The sequence below is a fragment of the Stomoxys calcitrans genome, chromosome 4 (genome assembly GCF_963082655.1).
Source record: "Stomoxys calcitrans chromosome 4, idStoCalc2.1, whole genome shotgun sequence".
NCBI lineage: Eukaryota > Metazoa > Arthropoda > Insecta > Diptera > Muscidae > Stomoxys > Stomoxys calcitrans.
Window position 1 is genome coordinate 20,828,177 of NC_081555.1, and position 12,884 is coordinate 20,841,060.

General features: G+C 37.9%; 1 protein-coding gene across 1 annotated transcript in view; it reads left to right on the plus strand.

Annotated features, from left to right (window-relative positions):
- LOC106085008 (arginase-1) overlaps positions 1-9,359 on the plus strand; it is a 71,149-nt gene extending 61,790 nt beyond the window's left edge. The window contains exons 4-5 of the mRNA XM_059368177.1: positions 5,483-5,582; positions 8,960-9,359. Coding sequence (XP_059224160.1) covers positions 5,483-5,582; positions 8,960-9,319 — 460 coding nt within the window. The 3' untranslated portion in view covers positions 9,320-9,359. The remainder of the gene's footprint in view (positions 1-5,482; positions 5,583-8,959) is intronic.
- Positions 9,360-12,884: the final 3,525 nt, after the last annotated feature.

Here is a 12,884-nt window from a genome sequence, read left to right on the forward strand (position 1 = left end):
AGAATGAACTTTAATCAAATATACTTTTTTACACTTTTTTTCTAAAGCAAGCTAAAAGTAACAGCTGATAACTGACAGAAGAAAGAATGCAATTACAGAGTCACAAGCCGTTGAAAAAATTTGTCAACGCCGACTATATGAAAAATCCGCAATTACTTTTTGGGCAACCCAAAGTTGTGGTTCCCAATTTTCTCCATTTCGTTACCTGTACGTTTTGGGAGCTGTGAAAAAATTTGTCATCTGACAGAAGAAAGTAGCAATTACAGAGTCACAAGCTGTGAAAAAATTTGTAAACGCCGACTATATGAAAAATCCGCAATTACTTTTTGGGCAACCCAATACAATATCCTCTGTAAAGTTGTTACTTTAATCTGCATATATTCTCACCCAATAATTTTTTTTATTTATTATAATTAAAAATTACAGTAAACATTAAAAAATTAAGCAATAGCGACAAAAGCTATCGGCTTACAGTAAAATTTATTTTCATATGCCCCACGTTGGGCGCTAAATTTTTTGTATGTTGCAGTAGCACTAGTAGCAAGTGTCGTAATTTGAAGCCGTTTTACATAAAACCTTACTCTGTAGATTTGATTCAAATTACCAAATCCTTTCTTTAAATATATTCACGTTGGGCGCCATATTGTTATACAAATGTCATGTATGCATGAGGTCACAACATTTTAGTTAAGTGAGACCTACTTGTTTCATTTCCTATTGGCTCTAGTGGGAGTTAGGTGGGAATCTATGTCAGATGGTCTTTCCTTGTGCGTATTTATCCCAACTGGTTATCTAACTTCCCAATATCAATGCAACTTATACAAATATGGCGCCCAATTTGCTGTCTATGAAATTAAAGCATTTGTTAATGGACTGCGTTCGTACCAGGAGATCATTTTAGGAGCATTATGGACGCTAATTAGAAAAGAAAACTTATATCGAAACACATTCATACCCCCTGAACCCCGCATTGGTTAACCAAAGTCTATCCACAACTTTTTTATTGGACACTATACCGAAGACTCTGTTTTATCTATAAAAGAAAGTAATGGCTGGTTAAGGCTTAGACAAGCCGCAAGTCTTGTTGCGTGCAACCATTTTATTTTTTTAAAGATAAGGTAGTATGGTAAAACAGGAAACACGACACATTTCAACCACTCGGCACACGTGTCCTTATGGAGAAATTTTAAATTTCTAATTTTGAACTTTTTTGTTTTTGTTAACGCAACCCCTGTACGAAAAGTGGAACAACGTGAAAACTGTCTCTAGATCAGGATAAGAGGAAAATTTATGGGCATGTTGTACACAATAGCCCATGATCACCTAAGGCATTCTAGCTAGGAAAAGGGTAGTGAGTGGACTCGTTACAAGCAACAAAACAAAATTTATGGGAAATTTTGTAACATTTGGTGTGCACTGAACAAATTTTACAAGCAAAAATATCATGAAGATTAAAGTTCTAAAAATATTTTTTGCGAAAAACTTTGTTTTCAGAATTTTTTTTTTTAAATTTCTATAATTTTTATACCTACTACCATAGGATAGGGGGTATATTCACTCTACAGCCTTCAAAAATTGAGATATTGATCAGAAAATTGGCACAGATACGTCGTTTTGCTGAACGCAGGTTAGGTTCAAGAGAACGGGCCAAATCGGACCTCCCCAGTCCCGAAGCGGTCAATATTGTTGGGCTGAGCTCAACTATGTTCTCTAGATGACGATATAAATGCTACTGCTGAAATGATGGAGAAGATAATTTTAAATGGAATGGGGACATTTATTCCAGCTAAGACTATAACGGCTAAATCAGATGACAAAAGTTGGTTTAACCAGACATGCAGAGTTGCTGTCAGATCGAAAGAGGTGGCATTCAGGAACTAGCGCTTGGATAAAAATGCCAATACCGAACTGCTGTACAAGCAGGCAAGATCTTCGTGTGCCAATGTGCTTAGGCGCGAAAATTTTCTTTACGAACAACGCCTTCGTACTAAGGTTCTTGCTTCTGCACAAGGAAGTAAGAGTTTTTGGTCATTCGTGAAAAGGGTAGTTCTTTATCTATTCCAACTCTTGTTAAGGATGACCAAACGTTCACTCACCCGTTTGATAAGACTAACCTGTTGGCTGATATATTTGCAGGGAACTCTTCCCTGCCGTAAAGCAATCAACCACTACCCTCAATCGAAAATGTATCTGGCGTCATTCCCCAGATATTTTTTCAAGCTCGTGGAGTTAAAAGGGTTCTTGAGAATCTAGACGTTAATAAGTCCCCGGGTCCGTATGGCATATCAACACTTGTCTTGCGCATGTGTTCTTCGACGCTTGCTCGCCCATTACGCAACCTTTTCAAGCTTGCCTACCGCGCGGGAGTCTTCCCGGCGCATTGGAAGGTTGCGAACGTTCAGCCAATACCCAAGAAGAATGAGGCAAAGAACCCTGCGAATTATCGGCCAATTGCGATATGCTCCGCTATCTCCAAGTTTATGGAGAGCATGGTTAATCACAACCTTGTGAGCTATTTAGAGTCTAATGGCCTTCATAGCGACCAACAGTATGGGTTTAGCTGAAATCGCTCTACGGGTGACCTCATAGCACTTCTGTCGGAACGTTGGAGTCGCTCAAACCACCAATTTGGTGAGAGCAAGGTTGTGGCTCTGTATATCTCCAAGGCATTTGATAGGGTCTAGCACGGTGCACTATTATCAAAGCTTGTCGCATTTGGTGTGTGGCTATATCTTCGTTTGATTTATTTCGATCTTTCTCAGAGATCGCACAATTCGAGTCGTTATAGATGGGTTCTCAACCAATGAACATAAATTGGCCGCAGGTGTACCCAGGGCTCTGTTCTTTCTCTTTCTCCTTCTATTTTCTTAATTTCATCAACGATCTGTTGACGTTGAATCCGATCTACTCATTTGGGGATGACAGTAATCTCTGTCATTCGTACTCGTTCGACCATAGGCCGATTCTTCGATAAATTGAGAACAAGAGGCGAGTTATGGATGATACACTCTGCCAGGATTAGCTGGCAGAGTGTATCATTTGCGGATGATAGTAATCTCCGTCATTCTTACTCATTGGACCATAGGCCGAGTCTCCGAGAGATTATTGAAAAGAGGCGGGGATTCTGCCAGGATTTGCTGACCATTTCCGAGTGGGGTCGAATTAATCGAGTAGATTTTAATGCACGGAAGACTCAGTGCTGCTTGTTGTCACACAAACGATCCATTACGATAGATATTAAGCAATCAGAAGCTCTTGATGTTCTGGGCATGAAGATACAAAGTGATGTCCTTTGGGCTAAACATGTATTCGAAGTGTCGAAAGAAGCATTCTAGTGTTTAGGCTTCCTTAAACGATGTAAGAATTACCTTACTCCGTCTGATCTTCTTTACACCTACACCACTTTCATAAGGCCGAAAAGTGAGTACAACTCACATATATGGGGTGGATCTTCAAAATCATCCCTGGAGCTACTGGACCATGTACAGAGGAGATCAATGTGGGTTATCTGATGTTCGTCTTCTTATCGCTGATGTAAGGATGTTTGTCAGGGATACTAGACATTCCAGGAACTCACACCCGTTTGTAATTGATTGGCCAGCGGACCGCACAATGCATTATAGATAGAATTCTTATTTCGCCCGAACCGTTCGTGTGTGGAATCGACATACGGCCAATGTTTTTTCCCAAACACTTTGACATCCAGTGATTTAAGACAAATGCCAATGCCAACACTACTGTACTGGATTCATAGGGGACATCCCCTGAAAAAAACTTTGGATATAACTGCTATAGGGTCTGGAACCCATAAAAACTTTATTTATTAGCCGATTTGTCTGAAATTTGAAGCAGTGAGTTGTTGAAAGTCTCCCGATATCCGATCCATATATGGTTCAGATCGGACTATATTTAGATAAAGCTGCCATATAGACCGATCGGACGAGAAAGGGTCTAAAGACCATAAAAGCTTTATTTATTACCCAATTTCGCTGAAATTGGATACAGTGAGTTGTTTTAAGCATCCCTAATATGGTTCGGATCGGACTATATTTAGTTATAGCTGCCATATAGACCGATCGGCCGATAAAGGGTCTGAAGCCCATAAAAGCTTTATTTATTAACCGATTTAGCTGAAATTTTAATTAGTAAGTTGTTTTAAGCCTCCCGACATCCGACCCAAATATGACCCAGATCAGACTATATAGCTGCCATATGGACCGATTCCTTTTGAGTAATAAGGGGAGGTGGTCTGATCCCAAAATGACGGCTTGCCAGGATATGTTACTCCGGAAGTCATGAGATGCAATGGAAATGTCTGGCGAGCTGCTGCACCTCCGTGTAATTCTTGTGAGGGTTTCCTTATTTACATGAAGCCTTTGATCTGTTCTGCCAAAGCCATAAAAAGGATGTGCATTAAAGCGTTTATAGCCAGACAGTAGACCACTATTGTCGAGTCTACTGTCTGGCCTAACAACTAGGTCACAACTACCAGCCGGCGGTATGTACATGTTGTATAGCTCTATCTCGGCAGTACCTGATTTGACTGCTATCCCCATACATTACATGTATGGGTCACTAGCACAAGGCGCGCGCGAGATTGGTCTATGCTGCACGGAATGGTGTATCACGCAGGTCAATGCTCTACCTCCATTTCTTAAGCGGTTCTTACGTAGCACTTTTTATCCGAGACAACTGTGCAGACTGCAGGTGTTGGTCAGCTTTGTCTTCCGGATCGCTGCAACCAATTTGTTCTTCCGTATCATAAAATCTACTATCTCGTCGATTTTGCTTCGGAGACCATTGTAATTCAATTGCAAGATACACTCCTGGCACTGGCCCGTCAATATTGGGGCGGGGGTACTGTAGCTGGGTATATTGCCACACAGGAGAGGTCGGAGGGGTCACATAGTCCGACGAGGACGCTTGTGACCCACTACTGTTTATGTTCTTACAGTATCTTGCAACATATTCAGTGCGACTATACTCCCGTAGTGACGTAAGGCAAGAGCAAGATCGGAAATGCACCCACTCCATGCAACGGTTACACCTCACCATCTCCAACCGACGACGGTGGCAGTTCTGGCAAACCGAACATAACCAGGGTTCTTTCCAACCTCGGCATGGACCAGAAGCGTATGGAGAAGGTACTCCGGGAAGTGCTTCTCCCATGACGAAAAAAGGAATGTTCATGGGCAAATTTGCAATTTTACAGGCTATCGTTGCGATTTTAACCCAGGCTTAAAGTAAATTTCATTTTTGCACCATTTGACAAATTTGCTCTCTTGCAATTTTTTTGTTTTCCTCCTTTGTAGACAATTTTTTGTGTAGATCTGTAGGTCCTGCCCTATAAATCCCTGACCAACTATTCCACAATGTGTAATTCCCTATTATCCTTTTTCATATCAAAATACATTGTATGCATCAATAATTCCTATTTACAGCTATTGTTTTAATACACATCGGCTTGTTCTTTTCGTTACAGCTTGCGTGCCGATCAGTTGGTTTTCATTGGCCTAAGGGACGTTGACCCTTACGAGGCCTACATACTCAAAAAGTTGGGAATACGCGCATATGCCATGGATGTAAGTATGCCATGTATGTGTACATGTGTTTGTGACTGTTCGCATTCTAGTATCCTTGGCTGATTGTTTGCCCAAAACAGGGAATTTAAGGCCAAATGTTCATCTAAAGCAGCAGCGAATATTTGTAACTGCTGTAAAGATCAAAATTTACTATGCATTCTGATTCAGGTTTTTCTACTAATTTCATTTTTTTTTTGCTGCTTAACAATTAAAGGACACACAAGAAACCTGGTGGCTTACATATACGCACACGATCTTTGAACTAGGCGTTGGCAAAGCAAAGGAGAGACACCAAACCACCCTTGTGCCTGGTGGCTAGTGCTAGTGTTGTTGCATAGGACTGCTAGAGCTGGCTTGCTTTATGGACGATTTCGATTGTTGTTGTTGTTTTTTTTAGATTTTAACGATCCTTAGCGATCGTTTACAACATCTGTAACTTTCAGTTACACACACATATGGAATGAACGAACATTCCGCATATGTCCTTTTTTCTCTTTGCTAGGGGAGTGGAATCGGGGGTTGTTTCAATTCATGTTTATGGTTGGGCAAGTCCTTTGCATTTACCAGGATTCTGTTTTTTTAAATGTGCATTTGATATCGTCCTATTTGATGTGTACGTGTGTTTGTTTGTTGGCGGTGGGATAGGACATGGTTCATTATAATTTATCCGGTTTGTGTCTGGTAGTGGGGATTTTCATTATTTTTTTCTGTTTAGCATAAATTACGATCAGTATTTTGTTACTGTCACATTAAAAATGCAATGTTGAAAAATTATTTGCAGAATCAGGGGATATAAATAAGTTCGAAAAAATATCGTTACAATTTTTACAAAATTCCCTTGAGAATCGTAAATATGAACTCTAGCATTTAGGGGAGGCATAAGTTGAGTTCGGGTTTAGTGGCAGTCTGCAATCAGACTTGCTTAGACCTTTTAGTCCATTGTGGTACCACAGGTATAGGAGAAGTTAGATCGATGCATTATAGTTCCTAGCGTTGAACCAGCAAGATCGCTTTTAAAATCCCATTAGTTTGCCAATATTAACATCAATTAATTCAGACATGTCCACTAGCATTGTACAGTTTTAGACAGGCGCACAGCATATGTTCTGTAAACATTCCATTCTCTTCCTCATCTTTTATTATTATAACATCCACTGTAGGAGGTGGTTATACTGATTTCTTCATTCCGTTTGTAACACCTCGAAATATTCGTCTATGACCTCATAAAGTATATACACAGGAAAAAATTATTGCCATTTGGTAAAACTTTTCAAAAATTCAATAAAATTTTTATCGATTTTTTGGTCATAAAAAAAATTATATTGACAAAAGTTGATCAAAATTTTTGTCACTTTTTGTAAATGTTTGATAAAATGTTTCAAGGAATTGTAGTAATATTTTATCAATATCAAGTTTTAATAAAATTGTTTGTTACTGTGTAGCAATATTAAAATATCTAATATAAATGTCTAGTTCTATTATAATTTTATAAATGGGCCGTGCGGCTTAAAATTACGAAATTGGGCAAATAAATAAATAAAAAAATATTTTATCAATATTTGATAAAAATTCATGATAAACATTTTTATCAAAATTTTTTTGATGTTTTTTTTTATACCCACCACCATAGGATGGGGGTATACTAATCTGGTCATACCGTTTGTAAAACCTCAAAAAATCGATCTAGGACCACATAAAGTATATATATTCTTGATCATCTCGGCATCCTGAGCCGATCTAGCCATGTCCGTCCGTCCGTCTGTCGATAACTCGATAGCGGTCAAACGCGTAGAGCTAGCCGGATCTCCCGATTTGACTTTTGTAGCCCCTGGAATTCGCATTTCTAATCCGATTTGGCTGAAACTTTGTACGCGGCGTTCTGTTATAACTTCCAACAACCGTGCCGAGTACCGTCCAAATCGGTCTGTAACCTGATCTCCCATATAAACCAATCTCCCGATTTAACTTTTGACCTCAATTTTTGTCAGATTTGGCTGAAATTTTGCACATATTTTCCAAAAACTGTGCTAAGTACGGTCTAAATCGGTATATAACCTGATATAGCTCCCATAAAAACCGATCTGCCGATTTGACTTCTTGAGTCCCTGGAAGCCACAATTTTCATCCGATTTGGTAGAAATTTTGCACATAGTGTTCTGTTATAACTTCCACTAATTGTGCCAAGTAAGATCTAAATCGGTATATAAGCTGATATAGCTCCCATATAAACCGATCTCCCGATTTGACTTCTTGAGCCCCTGGAAGCCTCCGATTTGGCTGAACTTTGTACATAGTGTTCTGTTATAACTTCCAATAATTGTGCCAAGTATGGTCTAAATCGGTATATAAGCTGATATAGCTCCCATATAAACCTATGTCCCGATTTGACTTCTTGAGCCCCTGGAAGCCGCATTTTTTGTCCGATTTGGCTGAAATTTTGTCCGCGCTGTTCTGTTATGACTTTCAACGACCGCGTCGAGTACCGTCCAAATCGGTCTATAACCTGATACAGCTCCGATATAAACCTGATATAGCTGCTATATAAACCGATCTCCCGATTTGACATCTTGAGCCTCTAGAAAGGGCATTAACCGCTCGTTTTGATTGAAATTTTGCACAGTGACAAATTCTAAGACCATTGAAATACTTGTCAAATATAGTCTGAATCGGTCTATAAGCTGAGTTAGCTCCCAAAGATAGCAATCTCCTGATTTTACTTCTTTAGCGTCTAGAGGGCGTACTTTTAATGCGATATTGCTGAAATTTTGCACAACGACTTCTGCTATGATCTTCAACATACGTGCCACCAAATATGGTTTGAATCGGTTTATAACCAATTATCCACTGATCCATTATCCTTGGTTTGCCTATAAAGAGATACCGGACAAAGAACTTGACAAATTTGATGACATAATGGAGGGTATATAAGATTTGGTCCGGCCGAACTTATCACCCTTTTACTTGTTTCCAATCTGACTGTTTCCTGTCATGATAGACACCGTGAGTGAGACTTCTGTTTTGGCCAACGACAGCAATGCGGTCTACCTCATCAAGTTTAGATTGTTAGATTATTACATTACAGCACCGAGTTCCTCTTCTTTGGAGTATACTTCAAAGCCCACATGATCATCCAGTCTTTAGCCATTCTACTTCCTTTTATTCCCAGGGATATGATAGCTCTAATTGGATTTATGAGGGCGATGTATAGCTAATAACGATCTAGTAAGCTTAGTATGATGGTAGCTACAGGGATTACCAAGTGGTTTAGAGTTTTGTAGACCATCATCACAATTTCTATATCTAAATTTTAAAATTTCTTAAATTTCAAAATATTTTTAATTTTTTCCATTTAATTTTCGCTTTTTTTTACTTTTCAGTCTGTTGATAAATATGGAATTGCCAAAATAATGGAAATGACTCTGGATGCTTTGGATAAGAACAACAAAATTCACATAAGTTTCGATATTGATGCTCTGGACAGTCGCATTGCTCCAAGTACCGGCACTGCGGTTAACGGTGGTCTTACACTACGCGAAGGAATTTACATTGTTGAAACCTTAAGTGAGACTAAACGTGTAGAGGGCGTGGATATGGTGGAAGTAAATCCTAGTTTAGGATCCCAGACCGATGTTGAAATAACATTATCTGCCGTTTTGGACATTTTAAAGAGTGCCTGTGGTGGTCATCGTCGCAGCGGAAATCATGATCATGTAGATGGTAGCCTCTTAAAGAAATAAATAAAATTTTTGATACATAAAAACTATGTTTGATCTTAATTTGTGCAGTCATAAATAATAACACAACAAGTCAACTGTAACAGATGACAAACATGCTGTCAATACCATAGCAATCGACCGGTTTCCAGATTTATCAAGGGGTCTGCCCCTATTTAAAAAAATGTCATATATTTCCTTTCCTCGCCCAAATAAAATTCAAGTTATTGTAACTTCTTCACTTTTTCGAATATCGAAATTCAAGAATTTGAACAGCTATTTGAAGTTCATTTGGGCAGGGCAGGGAAAATTTTGAAATTTTGATAGCATTTTTAGTAATTTGTGAAAATTTGCTCGATTTTCGACTTTTGACTGGGGAGACCAAATCATTTTGGATTAAGAACGCATAACGAATGCATAAAAATCCATTTCAGGCTGAAATTCGAAAAAAAATTTCGATGTAAAAATTTTGAAAATTTGTTAAGGGGGTACCCCATGATAAAAGCTGGAAATTGTCCGCTTAGATTTAGATTTAGATTTATTTGTTCGTTTTCACATACAACAAGATAACAATGATCTTATAATTACTGTATGTGAGATATCAATGACATTTAACACAGTTCAACAGAGATTAGTAGTATATAAAGTAACATTTGTAATATATAATTAATTAACAAATAATTTTGACAATATAAACATTATTTAATTAAGACATTATCAATATTAAGATTATTTAAAGATTTTTCTGTAAAGCTTTTTTAAATGAATTTGCGTTGCAAATAGATTGTATTGACAAGGGTAGTGAGTTCCATAGGCGGATCGCATTTGTTAGATATTGCCATTGTGATATCAAAAGACGATATCGAGGCATCACCAATAGTATCCTTCTGTTTGTTCTCCCAAACTGCAGCTTTTGGTACAGGTATTCTGGACATTTTTCATAAATGATTTTATGCAATAGTAACAGATTTTTTATATCTAGAAAAACGCCAAATTTCATATTGCATATGCTTTTTTCATAGGGTGAACAGCTCTCGTATCGATTTAGGCTATGGACATATCTTATTATTGCATTGTGAGATGTCTCCAGTCGTCTAGTGCTCCTAGAGTCACATTTACTAAACAGTTCACTTCCATAGCAGAGCACAGGCAGTAAGTACGTTTTAGCCAAAAGGAGGCGAATGTGTTTTGGCGTAAACGATTGTGTTTGGTACAGTATTTTTTTACAGTATATTTTTCCAGTAGTCGCAACTATGTGATCGGTCCATGTCAGTGAGTTATTGAAAGTTATACCAAGATTTTTAGCCTTTTCGACTAGCTGTATGTGTTGCTCACCAATTAATATATGTTCTTCAGTAATAATATTATGGTTGCGATTTGAAATTAAGATGCAGTTTGATTTTTTAGGGTTTATGTTAAGATAGTTGGCATGAGCCCAGTTGGAAATAATGCCCAAATCTTCATTTATTTTTAAAAAACCTTGACGTATTTCAGGTTTAGCAAAACTCAGATAGAGCTGGACATCATCAGCGTATATATGTATAGAGGAGTATCTGAGCCGTGGTGGTAGGTCATTTATGTACATCGAGAAAAGCAGTGGTCCCAAAATCGAACCCTGCGGTACACCCTTATTCAATTGAAGAGATTTGGACATTATATCCTTGATTACAACCGACTGAGTTCTTTGGCAGAGATAGTTTTTAACTAACAACACAGCAGATGCAGAAAAATTAAAATAGTGCTTCAGTTTCAAGCACAACAGCTCATGGTTAACACAGTCAAAAGCTTTTGAGTGATCCAACAGTACTAGGCAAGTAGCCAGTCCATCATCAATATTTGACCTAATATCTTCGGTAACATCGATTAAAGCAGTAACACAGCTGTGTCTTGGCCTAAAGCCAGACTGTTTGCTGGATAAGAGGCGATGCTCGTTTAAGTATGCGCTTATTTGCTTGTGAATTATCTTTTCAAAAGCTTTTGAGAAGAAAGGCAGAATTGATATGGGACGATATTCATTTCCATTTTTCGATTTTGGCACAGGTATAACTTTTGAATGTTTCCATGTGGTCGGATATATGCCAGTTGTTAGAATTGTGTTGAAGAAGTATGTGATATACGACAGTGTGTATGGTAAGGTGGATTTTATGAATTTTGGGTGTAGGTTATCCAAACCAACTGCATTTGATTTTATACTCATGCAACCCTCATAAACATCAATAGGCCGAATACATGCAAATTCAAAAGTTGTAAAGTCAGGAAATGCTGGTGTGTTTGATATGACATTTATTGGGTTTGTTTCTATATTATTATCTTCAAGATATGTTGTGCTGTTTAGGAAAGATGCGTTCAGTTCATCAGGATTTGCATCAATTTCAACTATAGGAGTGGACCCGACACCAATTTCTCGTATTGTTTTCCATTTTTTTTTGGAATCAGTAGCCTGGCGGAATTTGTTGGCGTAATAGCCAGCTTTTGCGCGATTAATTGTTTTATTTACATCAGTTCTGAGTGCTCGGTATTCTTCATGGAGCATTGGGCATTTAAAACGTTTCCATCGTCTGTAAGCCAAATCTCTCTTGTCAATTAATTTTTTAATTGACTCACTAAACCAACAGTTCTGAGCTTTTCGAGGACGTGGTGTGCAAATAGGTACGGTGCAGTCAAGAAGATACAATAGATTTTCACTAAGAAACGTTAACTGATCATCAGTAGAATAGATGTCATATATCTTACTCCAATCAATGTTGTGTATTTCAGAAGCAAGTGTATCATAATTTATTTTATTAAAGTTAAAATAACTTGTCTGTTTTTGTTCTGGTGTGTGCACAGCATCATATGTCAGAAATATGAGATCATGCTTAGAAAAACAGGGCATACTAAGCTGATCGTATAGTAGAACATTATCAGATTTTGAAACAAGAAATATGTCAATCAGGCTGTTCGAAGTTGTTGTATAGTGAGTTGGTATTGTAGTATTTACCCCATACAATCCCATGGAGTTAAACGACTCAATAAGTGTTTTTTCCTTTAAAAGGTTAGAATTGAGATCGCCGGCTATTATAACATCATCGTAGTGCACAGAAATATCAAGGATAGTGTCGAAAATACATTCATACGGTATATGACAATTTGGTCTATATGCACAACCCAATAGAATTTTACGGGTATTAATAACAAGCTCGACAAAGATTGATTCAATTTTCTCATTTTGTTCAGATTTAAAAATTACTTTGCAGGGTAAGTTATTCTTTACATATAACGCCACACCACCTCCAAGGGAGCTTCGATCATTTCTATATACATTATATCCTTCAACACTTATTATGCTGTCAGTAATAGAAGAATTAAACCAGGTTTCGCTCACACATATTATGTCAACTCCGGACATTTCGAAATTGTGCCGAAATTCATCTATTTTCCTTTTCAGGCTTTGTGCATTAATATGACAGATATTCAGGCCAGTTTTCTGTCTACAGAGTACTTTAATCATGTAATATGATCCGTTATTGGAACCCAAAGTACTATTGGTTAAAGACATTTATTAGAAGTGGCAACGCTTTCAATTTGAGAATTTGAAATGAAGGAGAAT